The following is a 23,211-nucleotide window of genomic DNA, read 5'->3' as shown; positions in this document are numbered from 1 at the left end:
AATGTCGATGATTTTATCGACAAAGCTTTGTAAACATAAAAAATGAAGTCATAAATCTATGAACAAGTAAGGTAAACTGTCCTATGGCTTTCATCTTTTTTTTTGTTTTTAATTAATATTTAATCATCTTTAATTCTTTAGTCGATTTCAAAAAGTTGCTGAAATTAGGAAAAGATAGAAAGACAGAGAAGGAAAGAAGTAAACTGGGAGGGAGAGAGAGAAAGAGAGACAGAAAAAAAAGATCGCCAGGCAACATAGTTGAGTGGAAAAGAATGGCGGAGAAAACACGTGAGCGGCAGTGGCAGGGTAACAGAGCAACTTACTAAAATTTTGCAAGATGGGTTGAAAAGTACCGAAATTAACGAGGCGAAACAAGTACAATATACAAACGTAAGACAGAGAGAGAGAGAGAGAGATAGGGAGAACGTCTTATGATAGTCTTGGGGTAAGAAATGCAAAGAACAAATAAATGCGAGGAACAACTACAATATATAAAAGTGAGGAAGAGAGAGAGAGAGAGAGAGAGAGAGAAATAGATAGAGAATAATATGAGAATAATGATCTTGGAGGAGGAAATGCAAAGAGAAAATAAATGCCAGGAACAACTACAATGCATAAGAATGAATGAGAGAGAGCGAAAGAGAGAGAGAAGATAAGAATGATCGTCTCCTGGGAAGAAATGCAAGGAGCAAATAGATGGCGAACAGCTAGTAAGAAAAGTGGCCTTGAATACGGAGCAAGACAGAAAGGAAGTCAAGTGATGAAAGCAATAAGCAAAAGGAAAAAGATAACAGAATTAAAAAGAGGAGGACCTCGAGCTGGCAAATCGATATAAGAAGTAAGACGAGGGGAGCCTTGAGTGCGCGAAAGGAAAGAGATGTAAGAAATAAGAAGAGGAGAATCTTGTGTGCGCAAAAGAAAAGAGATATAAGTAAGAAGAAGGGGGCCTTGAGGGTGCAAATTTCTTTCATATATCAATAGGTATTTTTTATGGGAGATTACAACCTTAGCCTCTTTTAGATGTTTTCCAGGTATAAGTAAAAAAATTTTGCAGAAATCAACTTTGGTATTTTTAATCTGCGGGTGGCACTGGGGTACTTTTACTTATTTAATTATTTACTTGTAGTTTATAGCCTATGTGAGATTAGACGTAGACTAAACTTTTGATTTTAAATACAATTGCTATATATGAATTTTCTTACTCGAAGTCTTAAACCTATTCAGCTATATTGCTCTATTGTCAGTAGACTAAAATAGTTCAGATCATTTATAGCCTCTCTATTAGTTATTTCATAGTAAGAGACACATCATTTTAGCTCTAATTGGAAATCTTTTCGAAAGCTCCATTTTGACATTAACTAACTCTCTTTCTAGACCATAAGTATTCCATATCAAAGAAAAGAATTTGAGAATGTGAACACGAAATTAGAAACTCATAAGCAGTTGAGTAGGTAAGACTACTTTCTTGGTTGTGGACTACTTGGCTGTTTGAATTTATTTAGATTTCTTCTTCTTCTTCTTCTAAAATTCCGCAAACCACCGACATATGATTCACGGTTGTGGCGTTATTTTTACTTTTGAAAACCACTGTTGATTCATTTATATCGCACTTACGTAAGTCAGGTAAAGCGAGTCGTTTCTATATACGAATTATCTACGTTCTGGAACACTACTTTCTATGTTCTGGTTTAATAGCAAGCAAAATGGACTCCTTCCTGCTTAGTACGAGAATGAAAGTCAGTGGGGATTTAGATCACAACTTACGAATAATAAATTGTGAAAACTTTCAATGTGGAGAGAAAACAGCTGTTGGGTATACAACAAAATGGGACTTGGTAACATCGCTCCTAAAAAAAATGATTTGCACTGCGGAAGAAAGAACGAAAAGTTTTTAATTTTGCCTTGGGTGTACAAATTTCCTTCATCTGTCAATAGGTGGCTCTTCTATGGGATATTAAAGTCTGCAATCAATGCGTCTCTGCAAAACTCTGTCTGCAAATTTTTCAAAATCGTAGAGATTGGTTTACTTGTGGTACACGTTTGGCGTTGGGATTCTCTTGCCGATATATTTTGATGATTTTAAGTATGAAAATGGGTTAACCTTTTAGTAGGCTTTTTTTTTTGGCACAGAAGATAACAATCTATGGTCAATGACTCTCATAATTTTTTTGAGTTGAAAAGTGAAAAATTTTGTATTTTACGATTTGTTGAATTGATTTCGGTATTTGAGATTTTCTTGCCGATATATTTTTATTTATTTAGATTACATCATCCGAAAGAAAATTTGGCATTGTGTTCACGTAGCTAAAAGTTAAGTATTCAACTATTCTTGCTCAACGGCTGAAAACGAAACTTAATTTTCTCAAACGTTGCTAACCCTAGATCCCAGTTTAGGACATGTAAATTCGTAAATCTCTGGGTATGTGGAGAAAATAACTGTTTCCCATGCAGTTGGTAACATTGTTCATGATGAAATCTATTTGCATTGGATCAGAAGAGACGAAAGTCATTGATTTTGCCGGCAGGAAGAAGTCAAGTAAGCTAATTTTAGTTTTTTTTTTATTTTTTTTTTTTTTGTTTCTTAACATTTTTCGTTAGCGAATAACGACGAGAAGAAAATAATTTACTGAATATAAAAAGTGGCTGAACTGATTAGAATTTTGTAAGAGAGTAAAAATATCGCTACATTTGGAAAAAAAAGTTTAATTGAGGTTAGAAAGAAAACCGTTTCAAGTTTTAGAAAAAAGAAGGAAAAAGTTATTAAAATAGATGTATATATATATATATATATATGTATATATATATATAAATGCATGAATCTCGGAAGAAGAAGCGCATGGTTGTAACAATACGATCCGGCGGTGAGGTCGTCTTCTTTTGAGTTTCTCTCTTCCAGCGAATTGTGGTGGAAGACCCACTAAGATGCACAAAAATGTATATCAATTTGAAACGCGATTGTGTCTGTCTACATGCAAAGGTTTAACAATCAAAAGGAAAAAAGTTTCTCCTTCGGTTATTCGATCCTAGTGATCGAAATAATGGGAATTTTATATATGGTACACAAGTGCTCAAGTTAGGGTCTACAAGTTAAACTTGAATACTGTTATGATCGCACAAGTGTGCGAATAAAGAGAGTGATGGCAGACAAGTCCGAATTCATTGGAATTAAATTCCATTCAATTGGACTTAGTAATGATTTTGATCCTTCTATTGGCAATTTCCCTGTATTTGAAATTTCAATTTATATATAAAATAACTAAGGTATTTGCGTTTTGGTATTTTTCGAAAGTCCTTTCGGTAATTCCTAAGGCATAGTAGTTAAGCAACTTTCAAAATATTCGATAAACGCATCTAAAATTAATTACGTAATTATTAATTAAAATGATTTCCTTGTCTAGAAACCGACGTAAGTTTGCAGAACCCGCTCCATAATTATTTACGGTTATTAGCTGACACAAGCAGACAAGAAACGAAAATGTAAGTAGAAATTTTATTTCAATGGTCAGATACATATATCCAGGAGCAGTAATTGGGGCCGTAGCATTCAGTTTTCTTAAGCGGCAAATTTTCGTATGCCGACATCGTATATGAATCGGGTTCAATGTGATCTATTATAACAAGGGCCTTCATTCAATTGAATTTGTCAAATTTTTTTGAGATCATGAATTCCCATTTAATCTTAAGTTCCATCTATCTACGATTGTGAAGAAGAAATGTGTTTGATTTAGTGTTGTATGGGTTAGTATATGCTGCTTAAGCTACCTGTAAAAGTCCAGTAGCTCTTCAATTGAGGCATAATTATAATGCATATATTCGCATGCGTAATACTTGATCTAAAATTGATCCCAGTCTAAAATATTTCATCCTTCATTTGGAAACTCCAGTAATATGGCCGCCAAAAGTACAGATATAGTCGTACCAGTCGTTGAGGAAAATTGCAAGATGAATGATTATAATAATACTTTCATGGGCGCTTTAAGTAAGCTGCGCGATGAAAAAGAGGTAAGCGTGAAACTATTTCATTGAACATCTGACAAAAATTAATACATAACGAATTAATTTCCAAGTATTGCGACTTTTTATTGCAAGTAGGAGGTGAAACTATACATGTCCATAGAGCTGCACTGGCGATTAGTTCCCCGTATTTCAAAGCCTTGCTTAAGAGTAAGTAGATGGCCGGAACTGTTCAACGACGATTGAATGAATGCCTTTCCTTAATCGCTTTCCAAATTTTCTAGGCAACATGAAAGAGAATCAATTGGGATCGGTTACATTCGAGGACAAAGATGTAAATGCTGTAAAGGCCATCATTGGATTTATCTATAGCGGCCAAATTACGTTAACCGAAGAAAATGTTCAAGCGATTTATTTGACTTCCGACTACTTTCAGATGGAATGGCTAAAAAAGCGATGCGTGGAATTTCTGAAACGCCATTTGAGGGGAGCGAATTGTATACAGATTCGAAGTTTTGCAGGTAAGAGCATAAATTCGTAAATATAAGCTCAGAATGTACTTGTGTGTCTGTCGTCTTCTAGATAAGTTATCTTTCAAAGAACTTTATGATTGCTCTCATAAGTATATATTAAATAACTTTGATATGTTGATTGATAATAAGGAATTATTGCTGCTATCATTTGAAGAGGTAAGTAATCAACCAACTTGATTAAGAAAGTTAAAGAGACAGCAGCTCAACACAACAATTTTGATACAGTTTGTTCATAATACTAGCAAATTAAACAAAAATTTTTTGTAACTTTACCTTAACATCATCTCTAATTATATAGTCATAATATTGTGACCAAAAAGTGAGACCAATATTCATTTTAAATTGCATAGGTAGGTTTATTAAAAATCAGATATATATTTTTTTTTACACGGTTAGCACTATGACATCTGTGTAAAATTTCACATCATAAACGTCATTAGTGTTAGTGAAATTTCTTACGGAGAAACGTATAAAATGTTGCAGACATAAGTCTTTTGTTGGTATACCTACATCATCAGCTTCTAAATATATAGGAAGTAAACAAATGAAATGCATTATCCAGGTCGTGTAATTTCAAAATATATTTTTCAGATCCTCGGGCTGATAAAAGATGACCAGCTTTCAGTCAAACTTGAAGAAAATGCATACATAGCCGCAATTAATTGGATCAAATACAACGTAGAAGACCGAAAGGCTCATCTCACCGAGTTAATGAGTCACATTCGGTTACGTTTCGTTCGCACTCGATTCTTGACGAAATATATTATGAAAGAATCTCTACTTGAAAGAAATTTGCAATGCAAGGATTTTATAATAGAAGCTTTAAGTTATCAGGCAATGCTAAAAGATTGTTTGTCTGAAAACTCTCAGTCTGAAGAGATCCGTACATCTCAGATCAACATACCCAAAAAAAAAAAAATAAAAATAAAAAAGATCGCTGCAAATCGGAACGCAAGGTTTTACATATTGTTCACTGGTGGTCGGATGGATATTACGTCTAAAACAGCGGTTTGTTGTTCCCAAGTTTATGACGTAACTAATGACAGATTAGTTTCGATCCCTAAGATGCAGTCTGCAAGATGGGGACATTCTGTAATATCTTTAAATGGTTTTTCGTATTCGGTAGGTGGTGTATGTAAAATGGCGGGTGAAAATCTGAATACTGCAGAATATTACAATCCTTTTACTAAACGATGGAGTTGCATCGCAAACATGAACTATGCGCGTAAAAATTTTGGTATTTGTGCTTACAAGGATTGCATTTATGTTATGGGCGGTTGTGGAACGTCTCTCTCTACTGAAATTTTTAATCCTTCAACCGACCGATGGTACGCGCAGACAACTGACAATACAATAAATTACAACTTTTGCAATCGCATAGCATTGATCGAAAATAGTATTTACACTTTAGGTTATAAATTTGATGGCATTATTACTTGTACGCGTTTTGATCCAAGAGATGGGAGATTTTATAAATTGTATAATGTGGGAGGAGAAAATATGGAAACATTTGAGGTTTTCTCTAGTGATCACTCATTATATTGCATTCAAAACAACTACTTCGTTCGTCTCGACGTACGAATTAATAAATGGGAGAGAATGCCTTTGATGCCTCGCGAAAGAAGTAATTTTTCAGCGATTATGCTGGAAGACAATATTTATGTGTTTGGCGGCATGACAATAAAATCCAATCATGATGATAGTGTGAGTTGCTATAATGTCCTTGATAAGAAATGGACAGAAAGTGATTTAATAGGACCTAGAGTTGTTGATGCGTCGGCTGGAGTATTTAGTGTTAATTTTGATATAAATTAAATATTATTTACTTTCTTCAATTTTCTCAATATTTTGCACATGCTCTAGTACTTCATCATTGGAAGAAACTAATAAATATTGTAAATGTATTGCTTTAATACACGTAGACAGAATCAATTTATTTTAATTTGCCTGAGTATTATTTTCTTTCAACGCTTTTAACCTTGAACAATTTACAAATGATCTTAAAAGCAAGTAAGTATAAAAACGGGTCTGAAAATTTTGTGAGTGTTCTCACGAAAGCGATGCACATTTGTAAATCTTTGCTACAATCCCCGCAAGAAATGTCTTTCAAATATTCAAGAGTACCAATGGCGGTCCCTGAAGAATCCTAGAGATGAACTGTTTACTGGCATTTTTTTTTTCTCACTTTAAATGAAAGATTGAATTACTTATCCTATTCTTACGCAAATTTCCAGTTATTGGAATATTACACAGGTAACGATATTATTTATTAATTTATTTTGGCCCAAGGAAATTCAGCCACACATACAATATGGATAGGAAAATTATATTCGGCCGGGACCGAATTTTTTACACTCATCACTGGTATTCTAATAAAAAAAAGACAAAGTAAAAGAACCAAATTTTCATGCTCTATAGTATGGAGTGGGCGCGGCTGATTTTTTCTATCTTGAAAATAAAAGCTTTTATCGTTTGGGCGTGTTGGCGTTCTAGGCGCGTTTTTTGAAAACTTTTGGGTGACTGCTAAGCTCTATTGCAAATTTTTAGGCGATAGCTTCATTTCCGCTAACGGGCGAATGCTTGCTACACGTACTATGAAGTTGGGTCGACGGACATGCATAGATGCATTCCGGATTTGAAACTGACCAAGAGTTTATAAACCTTAAAAGGGGGTTTTGCAGTTTGCTTTTGTGCATTATAAAGGCTTTGAATTATAAACGCACTATAAAGTTGAGTAGGCATGGCCGATTTACTCGATGTAGGCAGACTACAACAACATCGCCCATAGAATAATCGATCAAATTTTAAAGGTAATTCGAACTCCTCCTCTCCCCCTGCCCTCGTGGTTTTTGCATACATTCGCGCGAAAGTTAATACGCATTCGCCGCACTTACCACACATCGTGTAGCGTATAACAATTACTTTTAGAAATTTTTAATTTCGAGTAAAAAAAGACATAAAACAAATAAGTAAATATTTGTGCACATGGGTAAGTAATTTAACCTTGTAGCTATCATAAAACCATTAAATGCATATTGAATTTCAAATAGATGTCTGTTACTTCTGTTACATATGACATATACAACAGGCAATAAATCTCAGTCGCAATCAATCAATTATTCAGAAATTGAATGAAATCTTAACAAAAGGGGAAAAATGACAAATCACTTATACAATAAATAAATAACTAACATCAGGTAAAAGGAAAAGTTTAACAATAGCAAATGTTTACCTTGGATGTATGTGAGATTTCAATCTCATATATTTGTGCATGTGTGTGAGTACAAAATTTCAAGAAACATTTCGCTTATGTTGCTACTAATAACGCTTTCTTTGATAAGGGCTTCCATCAAAAGTGTAAGATAGAAAATTTAAAGTAGAAGAAGGAGAGAGACGAAGTCTGTAGAGGGGAGAAAGTTGTGGGTATTAAGAGTAGCGTTTGTTGTTACACGGATCACTGAATGAGCTTTGAAGCTTCAGCAATCCTACAGAGTATACAATCTTTATCAGCATTCATTCTGGATTGATGTCCGTCTGTCCGTCTGGGTAAGATCTGTTCTAAATATTCTCGTTGTCGCAAGCTATCAATTTCAAATTTGCCAGAAACATTGGAAGTTCTGGGATATAGATTGGTATTGAAAATGGGCCAAATTGATCGAACGACACGCCCACAATACCTCGTAAATCGACCACATCTCCGCTTTTTTGAAAGGAATAAAATATTGGTTCGTTGCACATTATTTCTGAACTACAGCTGATAAAGAATCAAAAATTTGAAAGCACATTTTATAGATGATGCTGTAGTACCTGCATAAGAACGGAAAAAATTGACCAGGACCAGGCCTAACCAATACAATAGTGTATCATATTTAATCTTTTTTTTTCAATACTTTTATAACGCGCAGAAAGAAGTTCCAAAAACCCCATAAACTGTAAAAATTTTTAGCCACTTTCAAATTTGGAATGCTTCTAAACATGTCCGTCTCTACGACTGTCTATATGCCCGTATGCTCAAGCATGTAGTACCTGTAGTAGATCTAACGTTAACGAAAATGAAGCGACCCAAACTTTTCAAAGGACACACCTACAACGCCCACGCGCCCATGCTACAAAGAATTTATTTTGAAAATAGGAAGAATCAGTCGCGCCATCTCTTTAGTATAGAGCACGAAAATTTAGTTTGTTTACCTTTGTTTGTCTTTTAGGACAGCGGTGATGGGTATAAAATATTCGGTCACTACCGAATATAATTTGTTACTTTTTTTTCTCGATAATTTGTAATGATTTATTTTTTCTTCTTCTTTCAATTTCTCTTTATATTTTCGAAATTTTTTGATTCCAAGTCGAGCGTCTAAGTCCATCTGGATGTTACGTACGCCATACAAACTTAATATACCTTATATCAAAAGCGGTGTAGGCTATGAAGGGTGTTCTGGTTATTTTGTCAGTGAGTAAAGTACGACAGAATTTATTATAATTCTTTCCGTAACGGCTATTGGGCCAACTTTTTCATCTCATCACTTACACATTGTAGGTTTGCCGCACCGTTCAAGTAAATATTAAACCTTATAAGTGAAAAGCATTGCCCTATATACTCAGCGAGCGTCTTTTAGACTAACTGAAGGCCATTGTATGTATATGGGGAACTTATTGCGTGGGCAAGGGAGAAATCGTTACAGAGATTTAATGGCAGCTGTTCATTCGCTCATTCATTCATTCATATTAGACATGCGGCCGGTGCGTGAGTGGTGCATAGTCCATGCAGGCGGTGCTTAGCCGATGAATAGCCCATACGACCGCTGCATAGGTGATGTACTGTCCATGCAGGTGGCGTTTAGGCGGTGCTTAGCCCAAGCAGGCGGTGCATAGGCAGTGCACAGACCACGCATAAATGGTGCAAAGGCGATGCATAACCTACGCGGCCTGTGCATAAGTGGAACATGCACTATGCCCTGCCTATGCATCGCCCCTAAATAAGCGGTGCAAAGTGATATATGAGCTTCCGCTCTTTTCTCTTGTTTTAAAAAGAATATGGGGGACACTAAAGGAGAGGAGTATATTAAGATCTCGTTCTTATAGTTAGTTCCTAACGAGTACATTTTCTGCAATTCACTGCTAACATTATGTTAAATGGGGATAAATATAGGAAAAATCTGAAGCGATTTGCCTCGAATCCAAAGCGACAACTGCTTTAAAGATAGAATATTATCTGTGGAATATTTTCATTTTTTGATCGGTTTAAAGCGATTTCGATATGCTTCCTATTTAAATTTGTATATGATATAAATTCTGATTAGTTTTATTGTAGTTTTTACTGTTATATGTTATGTAAAATTTTTACATGGATTTAAACTTAATCAACAACGTAATGAATTCCATTTTATGGCATTTTACGTGGTGTGCAAAACAGATTTGATAATAATAGCAATAACAGAGTAAAAAAAAAAAAAAATAAAAACTAAAGAGAAGTAAAGTTTATAACAAAATTCCAAAACATGTAAAAACGCAAAATATTTCGTGTATGTGGACAGAAATGTAAATTTTTGAAATTGTGTTTGATTTTTTTTTCCATTCCCTCTTCCAGCTAATGTTGCAGTTGTTGTCTACAGAGCGAACTGTATAATGAATGCATAACGAAACGTTGGTCATTACAACTAAAGCAACAATACGACATGCGCCCATGCTACTCGCGACTTGTGACATGAATTTATAGTACAGCGTGGTTGAAAAGGTACTTTAATCCTTTGCGTTGCTAATCTCCTTCTTTTTTTTTTTAACTAGCATTAACTCTTTAGTTATAATAAGAGTAAGAGTAAGAATTTAGAATAATATAATATCGACTTTAGATCGGATATATCAGTTTGTGTAAGAAACACATTTCCGACTTACAAACGAGATAGGGATGCGAAGGGTTAATAATAGAAGCGTGAAGTATATTTATTTTGTCAAAACGTTTGCAATGGTAAGAAGGAAGCATCCGAGACGCTACAAAGTACATATAACCTTGATCTGCATTCAATTCTAAATCGATTTAAGCATGTCCATCTGTCCGTCTATATAATGCCTGTTGTAAATATTCTCTTGATCGCAAAAGTGAAAGTATCCCCTTCAAAATTGCGAAACATTGGAAGTTGTTCCGCGCGGATGGGTCAAATCGGTCCCAGGGAACTCTGTCTATACTTAAGTTATTACGTATAGAGATAAGGAAAAGCTCGAATATTGTTAGAAAGATTCATATTTTGTGAAATTAAAGCCATGTTTAGGAATCTCTGTATTTTTATATTTACAATTTTTTAATTTTAAATTAAGTCAAAGGTCGTAATACCTGGAAATATTAATAATCTATGAAATTTTTTCCTTTGGAAAAATTCTATACAGCTTTGTGTAGCATTTAAATAAAAAGAAATGTTTATTTGTCTGGTCAGTCCTCTAAAGTGTACAACTGTCATCTATGAATGGTTTAGGGCAACCGTCCGTTGCCACTTGAAGAGCAACGGAGGCCTAAGCGGTAAGTTTACATGCCGTAGTTGAGCTAGCTAGCTTGTGAAATGTGAGAAGAGTTCTATAGCTTGCTCAAGTACGCTTCTAGGACGGTTACACAAAATTATTTGCCAGTACTTGCCCTTTACCGAATACCAAACGGACGAAATTCTAACTAACCCATCGGGGGCTTGCCTCAGGGTCTATTCTTGATCCACGCTGCCTGTTGGTCGCCCTTCGGCCCTTAAAAAGATTTACAGGGGACCTCGATGTAGGTGATATATTTCTAACTTACGATCAATGGAGTCCCATTTCGGCCACTTCCAATGTAACGTCCTATTCTGAAGAGTCGTTAAGTAGTAGTAGTTCGGCAGTCTAAATTGGTATGACGACTTTGGATCGGAGAGGCAATTTTTGAACCTTCTCTCATACAATGAAAACTGAAGATCATAGGCATAGTTTTGAATGCTTCATTATGAAAATTATACCATGATGATAATTTAACTTAAAAAAATTAACTGCACCAAGTTTGGACCATCTCGGCCTATTCTATGGATCTCGCACTAATAAGAAGAAGAATTTTCACGAAAGTCGATCCCTTAGGGAACAGAAAAATCAAAGTTTGAATATGTGGTGATCTAAATTAACCCATAAGCATTGCGTTAGGCAATATGGTGTAGGGTATTGAAAGCTCGTCCTTGCCCGACTATAATGTTCTTACTTGTTTTTTTCTTACTGTTGATAAGAACATATATTGCATTAGTTGGTTTCCACACTAGAATATTAATATGGAAGCATTTTAGGGCAAATTCGATTGTTTCGACCATGTTTTCAAATAGTCACCTAATAGGAAAAAGGAAAATATCGGTTTTTTTTTTCCCGACTTTAGGAAAAGATTTCATCGATTTCCGAATTTAATCTGAGATAAGCGGAAATGAAAGGTTAAAGTTAAAATTCTTTCGTTAAAATGCAATTTTTAGGTCGTAATCCCGATTTTAGCAGAAAGAAGGATAGATGCACGTGACCATTTACCAAGTTTTAGTTAAGTGAAAGCATTGGAATTTTCGTGAAATTTTTATGAAAATGTCAGGTAGTTACAGTAAGCCAATGACAGTTAGAAAAGGATGTGGTTATGTGTCTGCTTATTCCGAATGTTAGCATTGAAATTGACACTTGCATGGACGGACAAATTTATCATTTGAATATTTTAAAGAATTTTTTCTGCACATTTTTTTTTTGACACTTTAAGCGAAGTAAGAATGTCAATATAACATGATTACTCTTGTTCATTACGAATATCATTAAACTTTCGAAAACATGTTTTTGCGTCACTTGGTTTTTTCACTCACATTTTGCATGATGGATCAAAGGGAAGGAAAGAAAAAAAAAAATTGAAACCAAACAAAAAGCAAAATTAAATTATTATTGATAGTGATAGCTTTTTTTTTAAGCTTTAAAAAGTTATTACGTTCAGAAGAAAAAAAAATTATCTCATTTTGCAACCACTTATGCTGTATTTCGTTGTCCTTAGGCAATATTTGGAAATATGCATCAAAGGCTTCAAAGGTTTCCTTCCACTAGAAAAAATTGAAGTTGTTGTTGCTTCAAAGCTTCTTTCAAGTGAAGCAAAGAGGAATTCCGCTTTCGTAAATGGAGAGATGGTCTCAATTGCTATTATATTATGCATGTGTTTTTGGCCAGTGTTAATATCGGCCTACGTGCAACGATTTCCTCTTTGAAGCTAAGATCTCCATTTTTGTGACCAAGACAAACGGACAAGTGCAAAGCGCTTCAGAATTTGAGAGTGATCAAGCATGGATACCTTATATTGCGTCCTTGAAATTTCTTTGTGAGTATTGCGAAGGTTTTGACAAGATGGACATACCTCCATGCTTCGTTAGCGGTGCGTTCCAGGAGAGAGCGTTTTTAAAAGAATTTGCTTTGTTAAGAATTTTTGCCAAAAAAAAAAATAAATACATGCAAGGAGATGATCCAATTTATTTCACTTTCCGCATAGCATCTGTGATGCGTACACCAATAACTTGCAAAGATTTGGTAAATCTAGCAGAAAATCCATCACTGACGTAAAGGCAAAGAATATGAAAATTATATTTCAAGAAATTGTAAAAATTATCGATTTTTTTATATGCGTTACTACTTATGGTACAAGGACATATTAAGTTTGTGCGCGAATATGCTACACCCAGAAATACGTGAGATAAACCCTTCTTTCATAATAGCGTTTCTTTCAGAATCACTTTTTGTGTCGATCCAAGCTTGTGTGTCCGTCCGTGTGTCTTTTTTTCTTTTGTTCAACAAGCGGCTCGTAACTGTTGAGAACTTTTGATAAAATTTGTTACACCGTTATTGGGTTTTGGCCCAAGGACAAACACTCTTAAAATGTTTTAGATCGGATCACTTTTTCGGCTTTTTCAAATAAAGCCTTTTTTGGATAGCTGAATTATCTGAAGCGGTTTACGGTATTTAGCAGTGCCCCACTCTAGGATTTTCACTTGTTTTAATGGTGTGGGGTTCCTTAACTGATTTTTTCATTCATTTGACTAAAGGGAGCAGAAATTATATAAGCGTGTGAAGATAAATTCGAATTTAACTAGCACAGATAGCTAGGATATGCCTTAACAGAGCTCTGTAAATGCCTGTACAGAGCTCACTTAAATGTTTAGAATTAGGATACAGTTGGGTTTGGAAGCCTGCTGCGTCCATATTAGACAATGTAAAATATTCTTGCGAACACCGCATGAATCTATATGAAAATATCTGTGTTAGGACGTTTACAGAGCTCTGTTAAAATATATGGTGAGTGTCTTTGCTATTTAAATTCGAATTTATCTGCACATTCTTATTATGTCAGATCGCAATAACTGCTTTAAACAAAGTCCTGAAGTAGTTATTGCGTTTTCAATGGATAGTTGGAGGAAGGCACTTGCGATCGTCCGACAAGTCTACCTGAGTTTGCAACCTTTCAAGCAGTCAGCATGTGGCTAAATGCAGAAGCTCAGTATTGCCTACATTTGGCGGGGATTCGTTTGTGTTAAGCAGCAATGAAGTAAATTAAAAAATGAAAAAGGGCGAAGAAATAGTTCATCAATCTATCAATAATTGCCTTGAATTATTTGCGCAAAATTCATTGCATAAAAAGTCTTATTTTGAATCCGTTAAGATTAGAGAAGCTTGTGACAATTACACCCTGCTGAGTCTAGCTGGTTGGCATAGGGAAAGTTTACAATTTGATTATATCTTCAAACAAACAAAAGTTCTAACCTCTGCACTTTTGACGGAGGCGAAATTTTTTCGATCTTATAAGAAGAAGAAGAAGATCGTTTCGGTATTTTTTTATTTTTAAGCGAAGCTCTGGACTCGCAATCGAATTCAATACAACTTAATCGCTTGCAAGTGCGATGTAAACAAATATTTCCTTTTCTCAGATTAAACTTGGAGTCGAGTTGCCTTAATCGAATCTCCTAGTTATCAAATAAAAAACCGTTTATGTAGATCGCGTGTAACCTACGTAAATCGTTACAAATGCTCTGACAAAGTTAATAAAGTTAATAAAACTTCTCAATGTTAAGGGTGTAAAGATGTAATTTTACATTTTATAAAAATATCAAAATTTTAAAACGAAACCATAGTAGAATCATAGTATAACCATCCATTCTATCTCTATGCTGCCGATATCTTTTTGTAATTGCGTCTACATATACGGGGTAAGGATATGTTGACTAAAATTGTTACTTAAAACTATGATTAGCATATATCTACACGTACGTGTATATATATACATATATATGTTTATATACATTTTATATGAATGCAAGCGGCGATGCATTCGAAACACGAAAAATAACGATGATGATGATGATGATGATGATGATGATGATGATAGTGTACTGTGTGGTGTTTGTTGTGTTGTTATATTATGTGACATCATTTTGTAAAAATATCTAAAGTAAAATTTCAACATAGAACATATGTAATGGATGGCGTTTTGTTGGAAACAACAAATATGGTTAACAACTGCTTCGACTATCTACCTACCTGCTTTGCTCGTCTAGTAGATGACTACAAGTAAACTATGTAAATATAAATATATATAAATATATATGTATATATATATGTATATATGTATATGCAATTTAGTTGTGATAACAATGTGAATGCAAATATTATTTACATACAAGTCAAGTGTGCATGAAAACGGCAACTTTTGACACCGTTTCATAAACATATATGCACATCATATATGTGCACATACAAGCAAGGTCTCTCTCCTTCTCTTAACAATGACTGTTGCTGTTGTTGTTGTTATTGTTATTATTGTTATTGTTATTATTGTTGTCGTTATATAGTTTAGTCATTCAATTTTCGTTAGTTTTCTTTATTAAGGTTTTGAAATGGTCTCTTTGTTTAACTGTGCAAGCGTTTTCAACAATCAAAGGTATAATAAAAACTTGTAAATATAATCCTTTTTGTAAAGGTGAGAAAAAACAAATTACAACTGAACAGTTTCGAATTTGTCCCCGTTCTTCTGCTCATTATCATGCAGCCATTCCAGGCGTGATAACAAAAAAAAATGTGTTAGGATCAAGCATAGACGAAGCTTTTATATATGCATACTCTGTCTTTGTGTCCGTTTATTGAAAGTTTGTGATGGATAACCATTCAAACACTCAATAAAAAAAAAAAAAAAAAAAAAAAACAAGTAAGATAGTTATATTCGGCGGAGGCCGAATCTCGCACACCCACCACTAAGCTTTTCGTATTCTACTCTCCAAGTTCTTTTCTTTGATACCCATATCGCTGGTATTATTAAGCAAAAAAATTAATCACGATACCTGTCATATTCATTTTAAAATTAATCCATTTTTAGGCAGACACTATCCCTTCATTTGACAAAACAGTTTTAAATGTTTTGTCTTGTTTGCCTTATGTTAAATAAGCATAAAACCTCAAAAAAGTGACGAAAAAAAAAAAATTAAATTTAATTACGCGTAACTTTGCGAGGATACGACCAATTGGTTCCATTTTTAGACCTAGAGAGTAAGGTGTCTCGTAAAGCAAACGTGGAAAGTAGCAGTCCGAGTAAGGAGCACAAATCCAAAATATGTTGTTAAAAGAAACTGCGTTGCGTTCAGTTTACGCTCCACTGCACGTTTCTGGTCTCGCCAATGTAGCCCATCTTCAATACCAACCTGCGTGCAAAAGCTTGTAATGTTTTTACCAAATTTGAAGTTGATATCATCGTTTTTGCGACCAGGAGAGTGCCAAAAATACACACCACACAGACACACAAACGGACAGACATGGCTAAATCAACTCAGAACGTCACGCTGATCAAGAATACAAATACTTTAGAGGATCTCTGATCCTTCCATTTGAGTGTTACATATATATTTTGGAAAAAAAACAAAGGTGATTGTACCCCCATCTTACAGTGGTGGGTATAAAAGTAAGGAACAATTAGTACTAAATGCTCCAAAAGCAAGGATCCGAAATTGTTTAATAGTTTAGTTTCACTCTGTCACCCTGTAAAGTTCTTTAATATCTATCTCTAATAGTAATCCTATGGCAGTCCTATGGAAGCACCTACACTACATTATGCCAATAAAATATTACACTTTATTAAAATACCTACACTAACCATATAGCCTTTTTTTTTTAAAAAAGAGAGTCCACAGTCTTCGCTGTTAGTGTTCACCTTACTTTAGTCTAAGTATTTAAATAGTAATAGTAATGAATCTAATGGTAAGTAATAGCAGTGATAATGACAATCTCAACGTACCTACGCACAGACTATCATCTGCCCATGAACTTGTATGAAAGCGAAAAAATGGCTACAGGAAAAGTGGTTTTGCTTTCTTTCTTGGATCGACAAGAAATGAGAAAAAAGCAAGAATGGATTCACGCCTCAGAAATGGTCGCAGTTCACAAGAGTCTGGAGAAAATGGAATGGATGCTTATTCGTGGTGAAAATTGTATCCATCCGTTTGCGTCTTCTGGTGACTCACGTTAGCGTTTTCCATCTTTGCTTTGCATTTCTAAATATAGTTAGTTACTAGTCAGGCTGGCTCAACAGACTTGAACGCGTAGCCTATGCGATTCCCGTCGTCGTGATCATCTCTTTTACGACGTGGGTTTTTTCAAGTCCTAAGTGGTCGCAGCAAACTCTTCCTTCGATCATTCGCTGCCTAAAATACTTTAGGCAAGTTTATAAGCCTGTTTAGTAGGCTCTCCCCGTAATGCTTACTAATCTTTTATCACTGATTGTTGATAAACGTGCCTGTTTAAAGACTCGGGTGTTTTGGGAAGAGCATCTTACACAGAAGGCGCAAAATCGAATAAAGCTGGACTTTGTCAAACTTTTAATAAATTTATTTATATTGAAGCTTTCTTTAAAGTGACCGACCAATCAGGCAATTTCCATCATTCGTGTGACACGGTGACAGCCGGATAGAGGTCAGGAAAGGGAAAGAAAATAGGAAGAGGGTGGCTGCAGCCTATCCGGTCTATTGGTAAGTTAAATAACTCTTTATTGGCTAAGTACTCGCTCTAGCTAAGGCCAGCCGCTTTTTCGGCTGTGTGTCACGCTATAGCTAAGGCCAAAGTAAAGTCCACCGCATTGAAAGGTAAACCCTGAAAAATAGGTGAAAAGTAAAAAAGTTCTTTGTAGCAAGAAAATTAATTTTACTAAACTTAAGTCCCCATCGCACAAAAGAGTTCTTCTGAAAGGTGAGTATTTATGTCGCACTTGATACTTCAACCCACAAATACTGATCTTTTAGTCGCGCCTCTTATTCTCTATTGTTAGAATAGATTGATAAGTCAAATGATAAGCGATGCTTGTCCAAAGTAATAGCTTAGAGTTCGGAACTTTGGATATTTCTTCATTCTATGTGCAGAAGTTTTTTCTTCGATTAAGGGGTGCCTTCGAGAAGAACAGCCACCCAAGGCCGCGATTATTTAGGCGCTACAATTATTTTTGCGTGAGAAGTGTCTAGTATTAGCGAAACGCAGTTATTTTTGGCGGTTTTTACTGAGCACTTCTTTCAACTTTACTTTATTTGTTGTCTTTTCTCGCACATTTGATAGGTCTGTCCAGATTTCCTGGATCACTTGGCCAAATATTAAGTTCAGTGTAGCCTAAGCCGTCAATCAATAAGTACGAACGATCATCGCTAGCACTCTTCTTAAATATTGCCGCTAATCATACTTGCTCTTCTTGCTTCAACCAATCGTTACTCTAGAGTACTTCTCGCGAGGATCTGATGCAGCCGTCTAGCTTTCTTTCGTCCATAAAATTTTAATATGTTAACAATCAGCTCTGCAGCTCTTTTGAATGACTGCAAAGTCACCAGCCGTCGAAGTAGGTCGCGACTTTCTGACCAATACAATAGTGTTGCCGTAACTAGGCTTTAGAGCCGACTGTCTGTCTGTTTCGTCCTTAAAATTTTTCAAAAATTACACATGTTTGGGATGAGTTCCGTAGCTTGTTTACAAATTTATCAGCCGCCAGAGTATGTCGCGACTTTCTCGCCAACACAATAGTGTTGCAATAACTCAAGTACTTTGTATGCTGCAACAGTGGCGATGAAAACAAATTTAAGTAAGAAAATTAGTTTAAAGCGTAATTTTTGGCAAAAACGACAAAAGCAAAAAAAAAAAAAAAAGACAGCACCCAACCAAGAATAGTTTTTAAAGTAAGACACATTTATTTATTTATTGTGTGTGCTCTTCACTAAAGTTTCTTTAATTTGAGTCACCACTGTTCAAGTCTCCGCAAAATTTGCTTTTAATTGTTTTTTGTACAGTTACGAGTGCATTACATGCAAATACTTGCATGCTTTTAAAGCTACGGCTGCACGAAGAGCGTAGGAGAAAGCAAAGCAAAGCAAAGCAAAGCAAAGCAAAGAAAAGGAAAAAAGTCATTTCTTGTACGTACAATAGGAGGAAATTGAAAAGTTTTTCTCTATGCACATATTATTTATTTGTTTTGTTTACTGATTTTTAATAAAACTTTTAATTTCTTTAAATATTTTTCTTTTGAGGAAAAGAAATAAGAGAAGAAAGTGCGAAATTTTCGCTGACTTCTTATTGACAAAAGAAGTTAAAAATAAGAACAAAGTTTAACGTAAGCTAAACATTTTAATTTTTAACGCTTAGGTTAGGTAGAGTTGTTTTTTTTTTTTTTGGAAATCTTGTCATTTCTTCCCATCAAATCCAGGTGAATTCCTTTTGAATTGCAAATCCGAACGCGAGTTTTTTTACGATATTCCGATTATGTAAAGTGCGAGAAAGTTCTTTAATTCGAAGAAAGCTGTTGAGTAAAGCCAGTAGTTAGCGATCGATATGAGCGTATGTACGACTTTGCCGCAAGGCTATTGAAAGCAAGAATGGAAGCGGCCGATTCGAACAGTTCTCTGCTAGTTATGCTGTGATACACGCAATGCCGATAATCCGCTGCATTATAGTTCATAAACTATGGTTCATCTCAAAATTAAGTTACATAAGCATAATGAATAGCCGCATGAATTTCTCAATGCGTAAGGAAATTTGGTTTGAAAGCGACAGACGACCTATCCATAATGTGTGACGTTTGCGGGGGCATTACATGTACAGCGAGTGCTTTACCCACCCACAGTGGAAGGCTTAGACCATAGTCAAATCTTCATATCGCACGATCGTCTTGCAAATTCGGTTAAGAATAACTCATCAACTTTTGGGCTTCGTCTAGTTAAGCCTCTCCGACAGTCGAGACCTTTAACAGGGATCTATTTCCTGCGTAATGTAGAAAGAGCTAAATGTCTGACGTTGTCCTATAGTGCTGCAAGTACATCCCCGTTCAGTGAGAGAATCGCAATGTTGCTTCACCATTGAAGACATAGGTTAGGTGTACAGTATCGCAAATCTCGTACAAAAAGAATTGGAAAATGATATTTTGGAGTATCACTGGCGGAATGGTTCACCTGAAATGTGTGATCCATTGATGCACGAATAGAAGAGAATTGACGTCTGGCGTGAAGTACAAAACAACGTTTCTATGCATTAAAAAGCTTCTAAGATGTACGGCCTAAATACATTCCCGTCGTACTGGCGGCTATATTTATTTATTTATTTATTTGTTTATTCTTTGAAATTCAACTAAACCAAATTGACAAATTGAATAAAACAAATAAATAAAAAGGAAAAAAAGAAAACAATCATGTACACAATTAGCATAGAGCCACACCCACAACCGGTACAGGACCAAATTGCAAATGAACCCCTAAGTCATCGCAAACACGCATAAGCTTGGCAACCGATAATAGTTAACAACAATTTATTTTGGACTCGTCTCGACATTTTAAGGTTAAGAGCTAGTTTAAGTAAGACATAGGTAAATCAGGCGTATTAAGCAATGTTGCTTTAATCGACTTCAAAGAGTCCGATAATGAGCATAAGTGATAGATGTCATTTAGGTTCTTGCAAACAACACTGTGCGGGGTAAACTGCTCAAAAATTATATTTACACTGACTAAGCTTAACCAAGACAAAGTGTCTAGAGAAGCGGTTGGGGGCATTAAAGCTAATTTCACCAAGTAATACAGGCAAGTCAACGCCAAGAACAAATCTACGTCTTACGAGAGTCGGTAAGGACAACCGAAGCAACCTATTTTCATAGGAGAGAAGAGAGACAATCGGATCCCAACCCAAATTCCTATTCCTGAGAGCAAATAGCAAGAATTGCTTTTGAACAGATTCAATTGAATCTACATAGCACCTATATGAAGGAGTATGTAAAGGTAGGGATAAAATTTTTAAATTCTCAAATATGCAGGAATGAAATGAAACTTTCTAATTATGATGAATTTGTTTTTGGGCAGATATTATCGCCCATTTTTGCAGGCAACAAGAATCTGCGCGACCAATGTCAACTTTCATCTTCGTGACGGATGGATCTATATAGAACCATGATCCGATGCTAATATTTTATTCAATTTCGCTTCTTTTTCTGTCCTTACTATATACTCTCAACTTGTACTCTTTGAAATAAACTGGTTTGCCCTAAACTACTTACAGACGCATTGCTGATTGATGATTGGTAGGTTTTTTTTAAACGCTTCTTAAGAGGATTCACTATATCATAAAACATTATTTTTAACCATAAATTTTAAAAATGATGATAATATTTAACATCAAATTTATGTCAAATTTAATTAACACGCATACACACACACATACGCTCTATTCAATTAATTGACAGTCCGTAGTGTATTGAACACCTAGGCAAATAAGCATTAATTATTAACATTTGAATATTGCAAAATAACACTTGAATTATGTAATTGAAAAAAACAAACATAAAAAAAAACTTGTACTAAAAATTAAAAGAAAAAAGTCTATTAAACATTTTCGCTCTAATTAATCAAGAGTAGTTAGTTCAACTTCATTAAATTGTAAAAAACACAAAAAATGTTAGAAAAAACTCACATTTACTAGCTTGAGCCGAACCCACGTGATAGCTTTTCATCTCTTATAGAAACAAGAAATATGGAAACTATTGGCCCAAGTGAAGTTGTTTTGAGTTTCGAAATCAAAAATATGAACCGGTAAAAAATTTCATTTACACACGGAAATATGAAATGCACGACACCGTTTGCGAAAATTTGAGTTCTACGGACCTTGCTTGGTCTGTGATGTAATCGAGCCTATCTGGTGGGCTCAGCTAAAACTTTTTAATTGTAACTTTCATGTTAAGTCACCCTTTTCGAAAATTTCCGATGCGATATATATACGAAATACGATACGATATATATATACGATTTCTATGTACGTATATAAATCTATATTATATAAAAAGCATTTAAAGCAGAACACATTACGATTAAAATAACTCTCTAAAGAAGTGCTGGGAAGGATTGTTGGGCTGCCTCAAATCTCAAGTCAAAAAAGTCGTTAGTCGTCGCCTCGACTTTCTCTTTCCATCACCGCGTTACACGAAGGGGGGAGATCCCCCGATCCCCAAATCGTGTTTCGGCATACTGAGTGCCCAGTCAAGAAAGGCATAACACTCACCTATTAGGCACACTCCCATTAAGCTGTGAGCATTGTGTTACACTTATAGCCGACATCCCTCAGCACTTAGTCGCATTAAAACAAGAATATATAGGTTGGCCAAGCCATTTAAAACGATTGTCTCCATATAATGCAGGTCACAAAAGATTTTGAGTGGAGGAACAGGAAAAAATTGCTTGTACTCGTGTAAGTCCAAAAATATTTTAGAATTTGCACGAAAGACCATTGGCAGTCCGGTTAAAGAAAGAAGAATCGTGTCGTTGTAGCGCGGTGTATATTCCATAATGAACGCTTGAGAAAGCCAATAAAGCGGGCTAGCCTTATTGGTGGACTTGAAAGAGAACTTCTTATCAATCTGCGCTTAGTCTTGTTACACATATTTCGTTACATTAGGCCGACTTATGGTAATAGGAAAAGAATTTTATACAATTTTTATAATTTTTAATAATAAAGCAAATTAGGAATGAGTTCCGAAACAGTTTCGAAGCGAGCTCTGTACAAGAAAAAAGTCTGCATTTCTCTTAGAGATATCTAAAGTTGAAAATTTAACATTGCTTCTTCTTATCAGTTAAAAAATGCTTTAACCTTTAGTTTCAGAGATTTTATGAGAAGAAGCAAAAAAAGCAAAGATGCGAACTTACTTGAGGCGGGTCATAAAAATTCTTTGCAAAAGCATTGACATCGAAAGTGAAGTCTGTTCTTTCCCAAGAGGGAAAAAGCATGCCTTTCTCTCTTTTTCCTCTGTACTTTCTTAAAGAGGACGACGGGAGACTGCTCTGTCGTATGAAATGGATAATATGAGTTCCCTGTACGAATACCGATGCCAAGTACGGATCTTTCCATCGTCTTCACTTCTTCTTTTCCTTTATATGATCTTCATTTTCTAGAGGAACAACATGAACCCAAGAGATTACTTCCGAAATCGGATGTAAGATAAATTTCCCATGAGAGAGGAAGACATTACATATTAAAAAGACGAGTTCGCTCTTCCATTGCTTCATTTATCATACACACAGTCATTGTCGAAAGGCTTTTGCTGTTTCGATGATCAACAAAACATTTATTAAGCTTAAGACCCTACAGTAGCAAATAAAACATATCTGTATTTTATACAAGTGACATGCTTGATTTAGTAAACATCTCTTGTTGTTGTTATATAATAATAAAATGAAAA

General features: G+C 35.1%; 1 protein-coding gene across 1 annotated transcript in view; it reads left to right on the top strand.

The window, feature by feature from the left end:
* Positions 1-3,746: 3,746 nt before the first annotated feature.
* The window catches only part of LOC119639236 (kelch-like protein diablo), a 39,486-nt gene continuing 20,021 nt past the window's right edge, over positions 3,747-23,211 (top strand). Inside the window, exons 1-6 of the mRNA XM_038036519.1 lie at positions 3,747-4,002; positions 4,068-4,164; positions 4,239-4,475; positions 4,537-4,643; positions 5,079-5,370; positions 5,614-6,191. Coding sequence (XP_037892447.1) covers positions 3,889-4,002; positions 4,068-4,164; positions 4,239-4,475; positions 4,537-4,643; positions 5,079-5,370; positions 5,614-6,191 — 1,425 coding nt within the window. The 5' untranslated portion in view covers positions 3,747-3,888. The remainder of the gene's footprint in view (positions 4,003-4,067; positions 4,165-4,238; positions 4,476-4,536; positions 4,644-5,078; positions 5,371-5,613; positions 6,192-23,211) is intronic.

Source organism: Glossina fuscipes, unplaced genomic scaffold (assembly GCF_014805625.2).
Source record: "Glossina fuscipes isolate IAEA_lab_2018 unplaced genomic scaffold, Yale_Gfus_2 112, whole genome shotgun sequence".
Classification (NCBI taxonomy): domain Eukaryota; kingdom Metazoa; phylum Arthropoda; class Insecta; order Diptera; family Glossinidae; genus Glossina; species Glossina fuscipes.
Note: the sequence above shows the minus strand (reverse complement) of the source record. Positions and strands in the feature narration are given on the sequence as shown.